The sequence below is a fragment of the Ictidomys tridecemlineatus genome, chromosome 8 (genome assembly GCF_052094955.1).
Source record: "Ictidomys tridecemlineatus isolate mIctTri1 chromosome 8, mIctTri1.hap1, whole genome shotgun sequence".
Classification (NCBI taxonomy): domain Eukaryota; kingdom Metazoa; phylum Chordata; class Mammalia; order Rodentia; family Sciuridae; genus Ictidomys; species Ictidomys tridecemlineatus.
This window is the reverse complement of record NC_135484.1, coordinates 64624446-64643917: the sequence shown is the minus strand read 5'-3', so window position 1 is coordinate 64643917 and position 19472 is coordinate 64624446. Positions and strand designations below refer to the sequence as shown.

At 33.7% G+C, this 19472-nt stretch overlaps 1 protein-coding gene across 2 annotated transcripts in view; it reads right to left on the bottom strand.

Moving 5' to 3' along the window:
* Positions 1–19472, bottom strand: part of Mms22l (MMS22 like, DNA repair protein) — a 119324-nt gene that overhangs the window by 87201 nt on the left and 12651 nt on the right. For both annotated transcript variants that reach the window (XR_005732913.2, XM_005338013.4), the window contains exons 8-10: positions 18710–18840; positions 4837–4950; positions 841–1017 (exon numbers count right to left, since the gene is read on the bottom strand). Coding sequence is in view for 1 of the 2 variants with exons in the window: in XM_005338013.4 (XP_005338070.2) it covers positions 841–1017; positions 4837–4950; positions 18710–18840 (422 nt within the window). In the remaining variant the exon portion in view is untranslated. The remainder of the gene's footprint in view (positions 1–840; positions 1018–4836; positions 4951–18709; positions 18841–19472) is intronic.

The window sequence follows — 19472 nt, the reverse complement described above, 5'->3', positions numbered from 1 at the left end:
CAAAGATGTTGTGTCCACCGAAAACTGAAAAATAAATATTAAAAAAGATTCTCTCTTTCTCTCTCCTCTCTCAAAAACAAACAAACAAACAAACAAACAAAAAAAACAAAGAGGGGGTGGTGGGAATGTAGAATAACCTTGGGTTTAATCCTCAATATCCTCTCCCCCCCAAAAAAAGCTATTCTGAAGAAATACTTGTTTTAAATTATCCACAAAACAAGTAGTTTTGTTTCTGGAGACACATACTTTCCCTCTGCCATTTTTACAGATTTTGGAACTAGATAGAACCTCTGGAACAATTCAAATCATGATTTTAGGATGAGAGAAGAGAGGAACAGAAAGGGTTAAGTAATTTATTCAAAAGTCACACAATTACTTAGGAGAGCCAGGACTGGATAGCATGCCTTTTGTAAATTGCTTTGTCCTTAATCAAACAATGAAAATATAAACCTTGTGGGGAGCTGTGGAATACACCTGTAATCACAGTGGCTCAGGAGGCCAAGGCAGGAGGACTGTGAGTTCAAAGCCAAGCTCAGAAACTTAGCCAGGCCCTAAGTAACTGAGTCCCTGTCTCCAGATAAGATATTTTTTAAAAGGGTTGGGGATGTGGCTCAGTGGTTAAGCGCCCCTGGGTTCAATCCCTGGTAATAAAAAAAAAAAAAAAAAAATAGAAACCTTATAATTTTTAACACGTTTGTAGAAACATTATGCATAGATAAAAAGAATTTATTACCATAGAATGAGTTCACTTTTGTTGTTTCTGCTTATTTTCTTCATCTTAAAACAATACACATTAAGTGACAGTATAAAAGTTAAAAATAAATTAATAAAAGATCTTACCATTTCATCTGGGACTCCATGGCGATCAAACTGATAAAACGATGCTACATGAGCAATAATCCACCAACTAAAACCTAATGGATCCCTGGACTGTATTATTGGCGTAGAAGGTCTTCTTAGGTCACTTGATTTTTCAAACAGTGTTTTAAGTAATTTATTCAACCAGTTCCAAAATGACTATAGAAACAGAGGTAAGGTGATTCAGTTAAATTAGAAAAATATTTCAATCACCTATTGACTCAGAGTTTTTCCTCCATATTAATAGTGAGGTATATACCCAAATGAGAATATAAAACAAATATATAAAACTTAAAGAATAAATTTTAAAAATACTCTGGTTTAGAATTAGAGCATAACTAATACTTTAGAAAGATTCTACATGTCCCTACAGTTACATCATCTTTTCTAACAGTATTATCCTTTCAGATAAGCATCCCCTTGCTTATAAATATTTGCCTCACAAGTACATAAAGCCTACATTACATACTGTTTAGCTTTGCTTGAGTTTTAAATATATGCTTACATTTGTAAATGATTTGTTTCTGTTCTTAAGTAATTTGCTTCTTTTGCTCAATATTCTGTTTCTGAGGTCAAGCATTGCTATAGTTCAATGGAATATTCCAGTATATAACTATGTAATAAACCATTTATCCAATTTACTGTTCTCAAACACTTAGCGAAGTTTACTAATTTTTTCCCCTATTTTTTGCGGGGGAAGGGGAGAACGGGGGAGTGTTGGGGATAGGGGCGGTTTTCATGTAAAATTTAAATAACAGGTTATTTGGCATAAACCTCTGGAAAATTTCTTTCTAATATCTACAGAATCTGAAGTCATATTCTTTATTTTTAGTATTGACTATGTAATCATCTCAGGAAAGACTAACAGTTTTAGCTATCATTTTGAATAACCAATTTTTGGCTGCATTATGCTCTTTGATGTTATAGATTTCATAACTTTATTTTTATTTCCTTCCTTTTATTTCTTTAGGTTTGTCATGAAGAAATTATTTCTAACATCTTGTGATAAATTCTTAGTTCACTAATTTTCGGGATTTTTAAAGAACATTTCCACCTAAAGATGTGAATTTCCCTTTAAAAGTCCTAAAGCTTTAACTGCTAGAAAGTTATTATTTACTTTAAAATATTTAACAATTTCCATTTTCTCTTCTTTCAGTATGAATTATTTAGAAATATACTTCAATACTTTAATCATGAGTATCTCCTTCAAGTTCAATTTCTATTTTTATACCCTGTTACCAGCCTCAAGAAAATTCAAATTTTTTTATCTTACTGATAAATTAAGCCTTTTATGAATATGAAATAAGTTAGTGCTTTTTTTGTCCTAAAGCTTAAATTTTTTCTAATATTAGTTTAATACATCACATCTTTTATCTTTTTTCTATCAACAACAACCTTAATGTATTTTAAATATGTCTTTTGTAAATAGCTTACAGAGTGTACCAACAATACATTTTTTAAATATAACTTTTAGTAGCCCATTTACAGGTAACATAATGACCAGTAAATTTAGTTTTAAATCTACCATCTTATTTTGTATTTCTATTTGTATACTACTTTACCTACCAATATCTCCTCTTGGGTTCAGTATTTTTCCTACTACTAACTTGTAAGTAAAATAGTCTACTATTCTCTTGATGATCTTAGAAATAAAAACTTGCATTCAAATGTCTTGGTAAGTTAATATACATCAGAAATATACATGAGTGTGCACACATACCCAAGTAGACATATTTAATTGATCCACCTATGTCATCTCAGACCTTTTTAGCACCAATCAGCCCCTGAATTTCAAACTATCTGCCTCTGCTTTTCTTGCCTTAGGACATTTTCTGGGAATTAATGTTACCCATCTCAACTGTCAGAACATCCCTCCCCTCCTCTCAAATGGCATGGCTCTGAGCTCTGTGTCGCCCCTTGGCTTTTCAGAGTTCCCCCACAAAGGTCAAGCTCTATTTTCTCATACTGATTTGCTTGGTAACACACTCTTTATGAGATGTCCTTTACTTCTTTTCTCAGTTCTCCATTCCCCTAACCAGTTTCCTAGAGCTACCGCCAAATTAACTACTCATATGTGAATTACCTAAAGAGAGAAATCCAAATAAAAAATACATTGATTCTCAGTGTTCATATTTTTATCAATAAAAAACTTGTTTTATGTGCGGTTCTGTTTTAAAACACTTACTAATTACTAAATACATTACAGTTTTATAGAAAACTCACGACTTACACCACTAAATTTCAATCCAGCAATTTATTTCTATCCATCAATCCCAACAGTTGCTTATTTGTCTTTCTAATATTTCTTTTGTGCATGACTGATATTTCCTTATTTTCACTATAATGCATGAAAGCCAAAGTTCAAGTTAATGGAATTCAGCAACGGTTTCTAAAGTTATAAGGCAATTTCACAATTCAACTTACCTAAATTACCACCTATATTTAGTATTTGGTCTCAGTTTTTCTTACTTTCTACTAGCTCACTGACACACTTAAAATGTTCATTATATCATATCCAGCATGATTCGATTATTTTTAGCAAGAAGTTCAAACTATATTATCCTCAGGAATGAAAACTGCTAATTTGAGTGTGAAAAGAAAATAGCCTTTAAAAAATCTGTGAATCATAGAATTTATTTTAGTTGTACTTAAAAATAAATGACCTCAGACTTTCATTTTTTTAAAAAAATAAGTCTAGTTACCACATAATATGAAGAGCATATAAATAATTTATGTTACACAATACATGTGATTATGCAACTTCTGCTACTTAATGTTTAAAATTAAATATCTTTTGTCTTAAAATGTAAAAAAAAAGACTCTGGGCAACAGGATAAACATGCCACATTAGCTATATGTGATTGCCATTTCAAGACTAGACTGTATAAAACAAGAAAAACTCTAAATTACAAAATTCTTTTAACAAAGTAAAACAAATTGTAAGAAACAGAAAAAAATGTTAACTATGTCAAAGGAATCAAAAACAAACAAACAAAAAACTGGCAAATAATCAAAAGCAAAAAGTTGTGGAGACTGTAACACTTAAATCTCACTGTAGAATGCAAAAATCAACTCTGACAAACTAAAGTGGAAGAAAAATCTCCCCCCAAAAAGCAGAAATACATTATATTTACACTTATTTGCTGCTAAAATAACTCAAATATAGCAATTGTCAATCTGCAAAAATACAGTTGTTATTAAAATTAGCAGCACCCAACACCAAATTGTATAAAATTGGGAAGCTCAAAAATTCATGAAAAATCAAAAGTACTTTTTCATATACTATCATCCATTTTAAATGTCATTTCACAGTGAATTGTTTTGTGCACTTCTGCCTATAAATATTTTTTCTTTTCCAATAATCTACAATACTTCAAGTAAAATAAAGCCCTTCTCTGAAGATCTGACTCAAAATGAGATGAAAGAAAATTTCCTATTTTCCCCTTAATACATCTCTTCCTGAAATAAAATACTATAAAACCAAGTGATAGAAATTTATGTCTTATTTCACCCTATATCCTCCAGTTATAACAAATTTTCTGATTAAAATGTTTTCTGGATTACTAGAAGGTATTAAATAATTTAACATAAAATATTCCTGATATAATAAAAATAGAACTTTAAGAGTCAAATTTTGTATTTCCATATTTTTCCTTTTTTAAAAAATATTTATTTTTAGGTGTAGTTAGACACAATACCTTTATTTATTTATTTTTATGTCATGCTGAGGATTGAACCCAGGGCCTTGCACATGCTAGGTAAATGCTCTACTGCTGAGCCAGCCCTCCACATTTTTCTTTATTATTAATTTGGAGTTAAAAATGAAGTAGTGTTTTGGTATTCAGTCAATGCGCTGTTTGGTGATTGTTTCTATCTTCCTATAAAGAAGGAACTTAGTAAGATTTACTTAGCTAAAAACACTGAATAAATTCAGCATGAAAGTTAGTAAAAATAACTGAACATCATTTTTCCACTTACTTCTGAAAGAGACCATTTCCTTCTATGGTCTAGAAGATGAATGAGAAGAATCCATAATTCTTTAATGCATGGACATGGGCAATGATGACACATTAATGCTTCAGAAGGCCTAACCTGTAGAACAGAACCAAAACGGGTTATTTATAAGAGAGCAATAGAAGTTTCCATGTCACCTATCTGTTTTACAAGATTGATTTAGAAATGTATTCTCGGTTAGATAAAATTATTTATGAAAAATACCATTTCATTAATTTTTAAAATGTTTCCTTTTTAAAACAAAATTACAGAACAGATTTTAATTTCAACTTAAAAGAAACCTCTGCTTTATGCATCTAGTCCAGAGGTCAACCACCTTTTTTATGAAGGGTTAAATAGTAAATATTTTATGACTTTGGTGGAAATACAAGCTCTGTTATGACTCTTCAGCTATCTGCCATTATAGTACAATAGCAGCCACAGATAACAGGTGAGAGAAATAGGAAGAAGTGTGTTACTAATAAAAACCTAATTTACAAAATAGGTATTAGGCTATATTAAACCTCAGGGTCATTGTTTACTGAGCAAAATATAATTCTTCTACCACTACCAAAAAGAAAAAAAAATAGGAATAAAGAAAATAAGACTTTCAATGAAAATATTAGAAAATAGATTCACTATTAAGCATGATAAATTTTTATAAGACATAATAAACATAATTATCAGGTATTTATACAGTATTTAATTTGTCAATTTCTAAATTATTAAGAATTTTGGTAACAAAATATTTTAAATAAATCTAGTTAATGCAATGTACACTATATTTACAAGTAAATCTACACTACTAAAATTCATAACGTATTCAGTATTTCACATTAGGTACACACCTCTTACATAAAGCATGGTAACAAGTAATAGCCATTAAAACATTAGTGGAAGTTCTTAACAAGTGCAATTAAAAAAGAGAAAAAAATAAAAGGATTCAAATTTTAAAGGAAGAAGTTAAATTATCTGTGCCTGTAGATGACATGCTCCCATATATATAAAAGTTTAAAATTAGAGCGGATAAATTCAGTAAAGTTGTAGTATACAAAATCAATATACAAAAACACATAGTGTTTCTATAGACTAATAGCAAACTATCTGAAAACGAATGATCCCATTCATAACAGCTAGCAAAAAGAAATAAATTTAACCAAGGAAGTGAACAATTGTATGATGTGCAACAGATTTAATGAAATCCCTATCAAAATCTCAATCACATTTTTCAGAGAGACAGAACAATCTTAAAATCTGTATGGAACCAGCAAAGAGCACAAATATTCAAAGTGATCTTGAGTAAACAACCAAAATAACAACAAAAACCCTAGAGGCATTAAAATATACTACACAAAGATATACTAATCAAAATAGTCTGTGCCAGTACACAAAGCAAACAGAGCAATAAAACTGAATAATTATATTCATTTACAGCCAATGAATTTTGGACAAAGGTACCAGATTATATAACAAATAACTGTTGGGAAAACTGTATATCCACACGCAGAAGAATGAAATTAGACCCTCATCTCACATATTCAAAACTCAACTCAAATGAATTAAAGACTTAAATGTAGGACCTAAAACTGTAAAAGAAAACATGAGAAAAGCTCTATGAATTGGACTAAGCAATGATTTCTCAGATATGACCACAAAAGTCCAAGCAACAAAAACAAATATATTTACTAGAAATGAATAATCTGCTCAGGAGATAAAACTGAACAAAGTGATGACAAAACATATGGAACAAGAGAAAATATATGCAAACTATATATCTGATGAGATGTGAATATCCAAAATAGGTTAGAAACTAGAGAAGTCAAGAAAATAATCAAATGGACAAAGAATCCTTCTCAAAAGAAGACATACAAATGACCAATAGGCATAGGAAAAAATGTTCAACATCACTAATCATCACAGGAATGCATCTTTCTCTTTTTTTCTTTTGCTATTGGGGATTGAACTCAGGGGCACTCAACTACTGAGCCACTTCCCCAGCCCTATTTTGTGTTTTATTTAGAGATAGGGTCTCACTGATTGCTTAGTGCCTCACCAATGCTAAGGCTGGATTTGAACTCGAAATCCTCCTGCCTCAGCCTCCCAAGCCACTGGGATTACAGGCGCACAGCACCATGCCTGGCTCATCTTCCATCTTCTGAAATATAAATTATTATAGTCATGATGGGATACAGTATGGAGGTTTCTACAAAATTTTAAAATTATGCATCCAGCAATGCCAATCTTGGGTAAATATCTAAAGGAAATGAAACCAGTATGTCATAGAAATATATGCACTTCCATGTTCATTGCAGCATTATTCATAATAGCCAAAATAAGTCTTCTACCTGAGTGTCCATAAATGAGTGAATGAACAAAAAAATTTGTGGTATGTATTTATGTATGTGTACACAAATACACGCATAAAATGGAATACTATTTGACTCTTTAAAAAAGGAAATCCTGCTATTGGCAACATCACAGATGAAGTGGAGAACATTATATTCAGCGAAGAAAGACAAATACCACACATGCACATAAGAAATTTTAAAAAGCTGAACTTTTAGAAGCAATAAGCACAATGATGGTTACAGCAACTGGGAGTGATGAAGGGTTGAAAGGATAAAAGAATACTGAATTAAATCAACACAGTGACTTCAGTGAAAAACAATGTATCATATTCATGTTTTCACCACAAAAAAAATATATGTGATGTAATGCTAATTACATCCATTTAATCATCCTACAATGTATACATGTTTAAAAATGTCATTGTATATGACTAATATTTATAATTTTTTGTCAATTAGAAAACCTAAGTTAATGTCACATGTTTAAAAATATCATTGTATATGACTAATATTTATAATTTTTTGTCCATTAGAAAACCTAAGTTAATGTTAAAAAATAGTAAATAGCATATTGGTTGATCCACATGATTAATTATAAAGACTAAATTTAAGATATTAATAAAAGCATGAAACAATCTAAAATTTTTAAAACTTACAAATCCTGATTTCTCTAAATCTTGATTTCCTACAAGTAGGTTTTAAGCTCATAATCCAAAACAAGTCCTGACAATCTACAAATTTCCACTACTTGAAAATGAACATGTCTGAAGCACCTTTAAATCATGATCTTTGTTAAACACTAATTGGTAGTGCAATTTAGTAAAAACATACAATTTGCCCATAATTCTAGACATTTTATGAAAATCACCAAACAAAAACCTCTCTTTAAATTTGTCAAATAACTTTTGTTGTTTTGTTTTGTTTTAGGTATCCACTAGCAGTAATATAACAGATTAATAAAGGGCTACCCTTTCATTTGAATATAACTTCTTGATTCAAGCTCTCCTTCGCCTGCTTCTTGCAGCCAAACCACTATGACTCAGCACTAATGATCCCGCCGAAACAACTGGTCGGCCCTTCTGATCCTACGGAAGTAAATGCCAACCGAGCCTTCGTAGGCAGTGGCCACAGGATTGAAACGGGGATTGGGAGAGATAGTCAGGACCCACCCATTGCATTGGTTACCCGGAAAAGGGAATGAACTGTCACCATTTGCATGGGATACGACCATGACAGAGAACTGATGTCACCAAAACGCGGCGGAGGAGATAAATTCATTAAAACCAGTGGCGGGCTGGGAATGTGGCTCAGGCGGTAACGCGCTCGCCTGGCATGCGTGCGGCCCGGGGTTCGATCCTCAGCACCACATACCAACAAAGATGTTGTGTCCCCCGAGAACTAAAAAAAAATAAATATTAAAAATTCCATCTCTCTCTCTCCTCTCTCACTCTCTCTTTAAAAAAAAAAAAAAAAAAGAAAAGAAACCAGTGGCAATAGGTGTGTAATCCCCTAGCCTTCCGTCTCCACACAGCTGGGAAACCTTAAGGGCCCCTCCCCCCTCCCAGCTCTCCTGTGAGCGTGATAGCCAGACCAAGGGAATCAGGAGCAGAGCAGGACTCGCGGCACGGGACTCGCGGCTACCGCTCCCACCAGTGCTGACAACTGAGGTCCCTTCCACCTGCTACAGGAGGCGTGGCTACCGGAAGGCAAGCAAATTCGCTGGGGGTTCTCAGCCCCAAGCTCTACAGACTTAAGATCTGAGGGAATGGCAAACAGGGAGAGTGTGCCCAGGCGATCATGAAAACAGAGCTCCCAGGAGCAGCAGACCTGGCGTGCAGCCAATATTGTGGTGAGCATCACCAGTGAGCAGGGCCTGGCTTGAGGAAAAGAGGGGAAGTGTCTAGACACAAAAGAAGGCCCTAGGCACCCAGGATTGGAGACTCGCCCAGCCCGGGAGGAAGAGCTGCTACACAGTGATTGGTTCCCGCCTATTGAGAGGAGAAGCTTGGCCCAATGAGCATAGCTCCACCTACTGGAAGAGAAGTTAATCAAACTCTAAGACTGCATTTATTAATTTTTTTTTTAATTTGGGGTTTTTTTCATTTTCATTTTTTGTTGTTGTTTTGTAAATATTTTTTAAATTTTTTTTTAATTTTTTTATTATTTTATTTTATTTTTTTTAATTTTCATTTTCATTTTTTATTATTATTTGTCTTTTCATTTCCTTTCAATTCTCTTATTTCCCCTTCCTTGAATTCTACCTGCCTAATCTCATTCTCTTTAGTGACTTCTTCCCTTCCCTTCTAATACCTTTTCTCCCAAGCATCAAATAAATTTACAGGAGTAAACAGTAACTCAGCAGTCAAACAGAACAAGAAGTAACATGAGCAGCTTGAAAAAGCAAGGAAGAAAAGGAGTACAAACAATGTAAGACAGCCTAAATATTCAGGAGGACCTAGAGCCATCAGAAAAATGGTCATATAAAGAACTCAAGGAATACCTTAGACAGATGGAATGGAACCTTAAAGAGGATTCGAGACAGCAAATTCAAACAGTGAAAGAATACATTGAAAATGAATTACATAAACAGATAAAAGAAGTTAAGCATCTTTATCAGGAGATAGAGATTATAAAAAAAAATCAAACAATAATTCTAGAAATGAAAGAAACTATGAACCAAATTAAAAACTCAAATGAGAGTATCACTAACAGAGTGGAGCAAGTAGAAGCCAGAACGTCAGATAATGAAGACAAATTATATCATCTTGAAAAGACTCTAGCCAACTCAGAAAGACTGGTTAAAAATCATGAGAAAAACATCCAAGAGATATGGGATAACATAAAAAAACAAAATTTAAGAGTCATCGGGATAGAGGAAGGCACAGAGATTCAAACCAAGGAAATGAGTAACCTGCTGAATGAAATAATTACAGAAAACTTTCCAGAAATAAAAAAGGAAACGAATATACAAATCGTAGATGCATACAGGACACCGAGCACACAAAATCACAGTAGACCAATGCCAAGACACATTGTTATGAAGATATCCAATATACAAAACAAAGAGAAAACATTAAAAGCTACAAGAGAAAGGAGGCAGATTACATTCAAGGGTAAACCAATAAGGTTAACAACGGATTTTTCATCACAGATGCTGAAAGCAAGAAGATCCTGGAACAACGTATTTCAAACACTGAAAGACAATGGATGCCAACCAAGAATTCTGTATCTAGCAAAATTAAGCTTCAGGTACAACAACTAAATAAAAATCTTTCATGATAAACAAAAGCTAAAAGAATTTGCAGCCAGAAAACCAGCATTGCAAAGCGTCTTGAGCAAAACACTACACGAGGAAGAAATGAAAAACAATAACCAAAACCATCAGTGGAAAGTGCCTCGGTAAAGACAGAGGATGGGGGGGGGGGGATAATCAAGGAGAAACGAACTAAATTAGAAAAAAAAAAAAAAGATAAATAATCAAACATGGCAAGAAGTACAAACCATATATCAATAGCAACTCGTAACGTTAATGGCTTAAACCCTCCAATAAAGCGACATAGGCTGGTAACATGGATTAAAAAAACAAATCCAACAATATGCTGCCTCCAGGAGACACATCTGATTGGAAAAGACATACACAGGCTGAAGGTGAAAGGTTGGAAAAAAATATACCACGTACACAGTCCTCGTAAGCAAGCAGGGGTGACCATCCTCATATCGAATAAAATCGACGTCAAGACTAAGTTAATCAAAAGGAATAAGGAAGGACATTATATACTGTTAAAAGGAACCATTCACCAACAAGACATAACAATTATCAATATTTATGCACCAAATAATGGTGCTGCGACATTCATAAAACAAATTCTCCTCAAGTTCAAGAATCAAATAGACCACAACACAATAATTATGGGTGACTTCAACACACCTCTCTCACCATTGGACAGATCCTCCAAACAAAAGTTGAATAAAGAAACTATAGAACTCAATATCACAATCAATAACCTAGACTTAAGTGACATATATAGAATATATGAACCATCATCAAGTGGATATACTTTTTTCTCAGCAGCACATGGATCCTTCTCAAAAACAGACCATTTATTATGCCATAGGGCAACCCTCAGTAAATATAAAGGGGTGGAGATAATACCTTGCATTTTATCTGATCATAATGGAAAGAAACTGGAAATCAATGATAAAAGAAGAAAGGAAAAATCCTACATCACATGGAAAATGAACAATATGTTACTGAATGATCAATGGGTTACAGAAGACATAAAGGAGGAAATCAAAAAATTCTTAGAGATAAATGAAAACACAGACACAACATATCGGAATCTAAGGGACACAATGAAAGCAGGTTTAAGAGAAATTCATCGCCTGGAGGTCATTCCTCAAAAAAAGGAAAAACCAACAAATAAATGAGCTCACACTTCATCTCAAAGCACTAGAAAAGGAAGAGCAAAACAACAGCAAATGTAGCAGAAGGCAAGAAATAATTAAAATCAGAGTGGAAATCAACGAAATTGAAACAAAAGAAACTACTGAAAAAATTAACAAAACTAAAAGTTGGTTATTCAAAAAAATAAATAAGATTGACACACCCTTAGCCATGCTAACGAAGAGAGAGAACTCAAATTACTAACATATGGGATGAAAAAGGCAATATCACAACAGATGCTACAGAAATACAGAAGACAATTAGAAATTATTTTGAAAACCTATATTCCAATAAAATAGAAGATACTGAAGACATCTATAAATTTCTTAAGTCCTATGATTTGCCCAGACTGAGTCTGGAGGATACACACAATTTGAACAGACCAATATCAATGGATGAAATAGAAGAAGCAATCAAAAGACTACCAACCAAGAAAAGCTCAGGACCGGGTGGGTATACAGCGGAGTTTCACAAAACCTTTAAAGAAGAATTAATACCAATACTTTTCAAGTTATTTCAGGAAATAAAAAAAGAGGGAGCTCTTCCAAATTCATTCTATGAGGTCAACATCACCCTGATTCCGAAACCAGACAAAGTCACCTCAAAAAAAGAAAACTACAGACCAATATCTCTGATGAACCTACATGCAAAAATCCTCAATAAAATTCTGGAAAATCGGATTCAAAGACATATCAAAAAAATTGTGCACCATGATCAAGTGGGATTCATCCCTGGGATGCAAGGATGGTTCGATATATGGAAATCAATAAATGTTATTCACCACATCAATAGACTCAAAGATAAGAACCATATGATCATCTCGATAGACGCAGAAAAAGCATTCGACAAAGTACAGCATCCCTTTATGTTCAAGACATTAGAAAAACTAGGAATCATAGAATTTGGAGGGAAATGGATGGCATTAGAGCAGATTATGCTAAGTGAAGCTAGTCAATCGTTAAAAAACAAATACCAAATGACCCCTTTGATATAAGGGGAATAAACAAGGACAGGGTAAGGACGAAGAGCTTGAGAAGAAGATTTACATTAAACAGGGATGAGAGGTGGGAGGGAAAGGGAGTGAGAATGATATATAAGAGGAAAGGAGGGGTAAGACAAGATAATACAAATGGAAGAAATGATTTACGGTAGAAGGGGTAGAGAGAGAAAAGGGGAGGGGAGGGGAGGGGAGGGGGGATAGTAGAGAATAGGACTGACAGCAGAATACATCAGACACTAGAAAAGCAATATGTCAATCAATGGAAGGGTAACTGATGTGATATAGCAAGTTGTATACGGGGTAAAGTTGGGAGTTCATAACCCACTTGAATCAAACTGTGAAAGATGATGTATTAAGAAATGTGTAATGTTTTGAACGACCAACAAAAAAAAAAAAAATCTATATGTATTTTTTCTCTCATTTATCTATCTCTCCAAATTCCATCTCTTCAAAAAATCCTTTGCAAAACATTACAGGAAGAGGAAATGGACAATAACATTGAAAACCAACAATGGGAGGTAGGACAGTAAAGGGGGGAAAGTAGTCAAAGAGAATAACAAATCATGTTTAGTAACATCAATAAACAAATATGGCTAGAAGAACAAACCAGATCTCAATAATAACCCTAAATGTTAATGGCTTAAACTCACCAATTAAGAGACACAGGCTAGTAGAATGGATCACAAAACAAGACCCAACAATATGCTGCCTACAGGAGATGCATCTGATAGAAAAAGATATTCATAGACTGAAGGTGAAAGGTTGGGAAAAATCATACCACTCATATGGACTGCGGAAACAAGCAGGAGTGTCCATACTCATATCTAATAAAATAGATTTCAAGCCAAAGTTAATTAAAAGGGATAAAGAAGGACACTTCATACTGCTCAAGGGAACCATACACCAACAAGACATAACAATCATAAATATATATGCCCCAAATAATGGTGCAGCTGTGTTCATCAAGCAAACTCTTCTCAAGTTCAAGAGTCTAATAGATCACCATACAATAATCATGGGAGACTTCAACACACCTCTCTCACCACTGGACAGATCTTACAAACAAAAGTTAAATAAGGAAACTATAGAACTCAATAACACAATTAACAACCTAGACTTAATTGACATATATAGACTATACCACCCAACATCAAGTAGTTATACCTTTTTCTCAGCAGCACATGGAACCTTCTCAAAAATAGACCACATATTATGTCACAGGGCAACTCTTAGACAATATAAAGGGGTAGAGATAATACCATGCATCTTATCTGATCATAATGGAATAAAACTGAAAATCAATGATAAAAGAAGGAAGGAATCATCAAGCATCACTTGGAGAATGAACAATAGGATGCTGAATGATCAATGGGTTTTAGAAGACATCAAGGAGGAAATTAAAAACTTCCTAGAGTTAAATGAAAACACAGACACAACATATCGGAATCTATGGGACACATTGAAAGCAGTTCTAAGAGGAAAATTCATCGCTTGGAATTCATTCCTCAAAAAAAGAAAAAACCAACAAATAAATGATCTCTTACTTCATCTCAAAATCCTAGAAAAAGAAGAGCAAAACAACAGCAAAAGAAGTAGAAGGCAAGAAATAATTAAAATCAGAGCTGAAATTAATGAAATTGAAACAAAAGAAACTATTGAAAAAATTGACAAAACCAAAAGTTGGTTCTTTGAAAAAATAAATAAAATCGACAGGCCCTTAGCCAGGCTAACGAAGAGAAGAAGAGAGAGAACTCAAATTATTAACATACGGGATGAAAAAGGCAATATCACAACAGACACTTCAGAAATACAGAAGATAATCAGAAATTATTTTGAAGCCTTATACTCCAATAAAATAGAAGATAGTGAAGGCATAGATAAATTCCTTAAGTCTTATGATCTGCCCAGATTGAGTCAGGAGGATATAGACAACCTAAACAGACCAATAACAATAGAGGAAATAGAAGAAACCATCAAAAGACTACCAACTAAGAAAAGCCCAGGACCGGATGGGTATACAGCAGAGTTTTACAAAACCTTTAAAGAGGAACTAACACCAATACTTTTCAAGCTATTTCAGGAAATAGAAAAAGAGGGAGAACTTCCAAATTCATTCTACGAGGCCAACATCACCCTGATTCCGAAACCAGACAAAGACACTTCAAAGAAAGAAAACTACAGACCAATATCTCTAATGAACCTTGACGCAAAAATCCTCAATAAAATTCTGGCGAATCGGATTCAAATACATATCAAAAAAATTATACACCATGATCAAGTAGGATTCATCCCTGGGATGCAAGGCTGGTTCAATATACGGAAATCAATAAATGTTATTCACCACATCAATAGACTTAAAAATAAGAACCATATGATCATCTCGATAGATGCAGAAAAAGCATTCGACAAAGTTCAGCATCCCTTTATGTTCAAAACTCTAGAAAAATTAGGGATAACCGGAACATACCTCAACATTGTAAAAGCAATCTATGATAAGCCACAGGCCAGCATCATTCTGAATGGAGAAAAATTGAAGGCATTCCCTCTAAGATCTGATACAAGACAGGGATGCCCTCTCTCACCACTTCTGTTCAACATAGTCCTTGAAACACTGGCCAGAGCAATTAGACAGACGAAATAAATTAAAGGCATAAAAATAGGAAAAGAAGAACTTAAATTATCACTATTTGCAGATGATATGATCCTATACCTAGCAGACCCAAAAGGGTCTACAAAGAAGCTATTAGAGCTAATAAATGAATTCAGCAAAGTGGCAGGATATAAGATCAACACGCATAAATCAAAGGCGTTCCTGTATATCAGCGACAAATCCTCTGAAATGGAAATGAGGACAACTACTCAATTCACAATATCCCCCCAAAAAATAAAATACTTGGGAATCAACCTAACAAGAGAGGTGAAAGATTTATATAATGAAAATTACAGAACCCTAAAGAAAGACATAGAAGAAGACCTTAGAAGATGGAGAAATATACCCTGCTCATGGATAGGCAGAACTAACATCATCAAAATGGCGATATTACCAAAAGTTCTCTATAAGTTCAATGCAATACCAATCAAAATCCCAATGGCATTTCTTGTAGAAATAGATAAAAGAATCATGAAATTCATATGGAATAATAAAAGACCCAGAATAGCAAAAACAATGCTAAGCAGGAAGTGTGAATCAGGTGGTATAGCGATACCAGACTTCAAATTATACTACAGAGCAATAGTAACAAAAACAACATGGTACTGGTATCAAAACAGGTGGGTGGACCAATGGTACAGAATAGAGGATACAGTAACCAATCCACAAAACTACAACTACCTTATATTTGATAAAGGGGCTAAAAGCATGCAATGGAGGAAGGATAGCATCTTCAACAAATGGTGCTGGGAAAACTGGAAATCCATTTGCATCAAAATGAATCTGAATCCCTATCTCTCGCCATGCACAAAAGTTAACTCAAAATGGATCAAGGAGCTTGATATCAAAACAGAGACACGGCGTCTGATAGAAGAAAAAGTTGGCTACGATCTACATACGGTGGGATCGGGCCCCAAATTCCTCAATAGGACACCCATAGCGCAAGAGTTAACAACTAGAATCAATAAATGGGACTTACTCAAACTAAAAAGTTTTTTCTCAGCAAAAGAAACAATAAGGGAGATAAATAGGGAGCCTACATCCTGGGAACAAATCTTTAATCCACACACTTCAGATAGAGCCCTAATAACCAGAATATACAAAGAACTCAAAAAATTAGACAATAAGATAACAAATAACCCAATCAATAAATGGGCCAAGGACCTGAATAGACACTTCTCAGAGGAGGACATACAATCAATCAATAAGTACATGAAGAAATGCTCACCATCGCTAGCAGTCAGAGAAATGCAAATCAAAACTACCCTAAGATACCATCTCACTCCAGTAAGATTGGCAGCCATTAGGAAGTCAAACAACAATAAGTGCTGGAGAGGATGCGGAGAAAAGGGCACTCTTGTTCATTGCTGGTGGGAATGCAAATTGGTGCAGCCAATTTGGAAAGCAGTATGGAGATTTCTTGGAAAGCTGGGAATGGAACCACCATTTGACCCAGCTATTCCCCTTCTTGGTCTATTCCCTAAAGACTTAAAAAGAGCATGCTACAGGGACACTGCTGCATCGATGTTCATAGCAGCACAATTCACGATAGCAAGATTGTGGAACCAACCTAAATGCCCTTCAATAGATGAATGGATAAAAAAAATGTGGCATTTATACACAATGGAGTATTACTCTGCATTAAGGAACGACAAAATCATGGAATTTGCAGGGAAATGGATGGCACTAGAGCAGATTATGCTTAGTGACGCTAGCCAATCCCTAAAAAACAAATACCAAATGTCTTCTTTGATATAATGAGAGCAACTAAGAACAGAGCAGGGAGGAAGAGCAGGAAGAAAAGATTAACATTGAACAGAGACATGAGGTGGGAGGGAAAGGGAGAGAAAAGGGAAATTGCATGGAAATGAAGGGAGACCCTCATTCTATACAAAATTACATATAAGAAGTTGTGAGGGGAATGGGAAAATAAACAAGCAGAGAAATGAATTACAGTAGATGGGGTAAAGAGAGAAGATGGGAGGGGAGGGGTGATAGTAGAGGATAGGAAACGTAGCAGAATACAACAGTTACTAATAGGGCATTATGTAAAATTGTGGATGTGTAACGATGTGATTCTGCAATCTGCATTTGGGGTAAAAATTGGGAGTTCATAACCCACTTGAATCTAATGTATGAAATATGATATGTCAAGAGCTTTGTAATGTTGTGAACAACCAATAAAAAATAAATAAATAAATAAATAAAAATGAATAGAACTTCTATTTGTATACAAGTTAAATTTACACACATTTTTCTAAACATCTTATTTTCATTTATTTATTCTTGACCAGAGGAGGAGAAATATTTTAAAAAATAAAAATAAACTAAAAAATATTAAAAACAATTTAATTAAAAAGTGGGCAATAGATCTTAAGAAGCACTTCTCAAAAAAACATTCAAAATATGTATTAAAAAATGCTCAATATCACTAATTATCAGGGAAATGCAAATCAAAACCACAATGAAATAGCAGCTCACCCCAGTAAAAATGGCTATTATAGAAAAGACTGAAGATAATAAGTTCTGGCAAGAATGTGGAGAAAAGGGAACACTTGCATACTGTTGGTGGAAATATATAGTGATTATGAAAACACTGTAAAGGTTTTCAAAAAAATAGAACTATCATATAATTGACTAATTCCATCGCTTAATATATATCCAAAGGAAATAAAATTAGTATTTTGAAGAGACATCTATACTTCCACTTTGATTGCAGCACAATTAAAAGTCACCAAGAAACTTTCAACTGATGAATGGATAAAGATAATGTGGTACCTATACACAAAGAATACTATTCTGCAACAGATAAGAATAAAATCCTGTAATTTGCAACATGGATTAAATAGAAGATCATTATGTTAAGTGAAATAAGTCAGGCATAAAAAGATGTCACTCATATTTGGAATCTACAAAAGTTGATTTCATAGAAATTGAGAATAAGTAGTTACCAGCAACTGTGCAGAGAAAGTGGAAGGAAGGTGAGGAAATATTGATCAGTATATACTAAGTTACAGTCAGACAGGAACAAGCTCTGGTGTGCTACCGTACAGTAGGGTAATCATACATAATAATAATGTCCTGTACATTTAAAAAAGCTGGAAGAAAGGATTTTGAAAGCTTTTACTATGAAGAAATGATAAATGAGGAGATAGATGGTTTACCTCATTTAAACACACTATATGAAAGTATGGAAACATGTTACTACATTAATATGTACAATTTTCATGTATTTATGTACAGGTTAAAAAATAAATTTCCCTTTTAATTCCCAGATAATAGTAACCTAAATATAAAATTAGGAGAATTAATAATCAAACTATTACAGATTAAATTTTTATAGATAAAACCACTTGCAATAAGTATTACATATTACCATTAAGCACCAAAACAACAAGTACTTCTTAAAGTATTACCTTATCATACCTGTTGATTGACAGGCTTATTAAATCACAAAAAAGATTCTCACAATGTTCTTCAAATAAGCTGACATTGGTTAAATTGTCACCTGACAAACTGACAAACTGATGTCCATATATAACTTGTTCTGAAAAATAAAAAAATAAATTATATTTAAAACTACAGATTTTAGTAATTTAGAAAAGCAAGAGTGTGTACCCCTTTATATCAAAAATGATGCATACAGCTTGTAAACTCTTTTTTTTTTTTGCAAATAGAAGTTACATTTGAAGACAATAACTTTCTTTTATGAGCATTAATAAACATTCACAACAAATATTTTCAGTACTTCTATATAAATTTAATAAGCTACTTTTTTTCCCCCTAAAGTCTATCTTTAAAAAGCATTAAAGCTACATCACTTAAAAACAAGAGAGAAAAATTTCACCTACTTTTCTTTCTTTCTTTTTTTGGTACCAAGGATTGAACTCAGGGGCACTTGACTACTGAGCCACATCCCCAGCCCTATTTTGTATTTTATTTAGAGACAGGGTCTCACTGAGTTGCTTAGAGCCTCACTTTTGCTGAGTCTGGCTTTAGACTTGCAATCCTCCTGCCTCAGCCTTCCCAGCCACTGAGATTACAGGTGTGCACCACCATGCACAGCTCTCACCCACCTTTCTGATCAATAAAACTTCTAAAACATTATTATTTTAACAAATAAGCTGACCACATGCAATCATTATGGGCCATAGACCAAACCAAAGTAACAAACAAGCA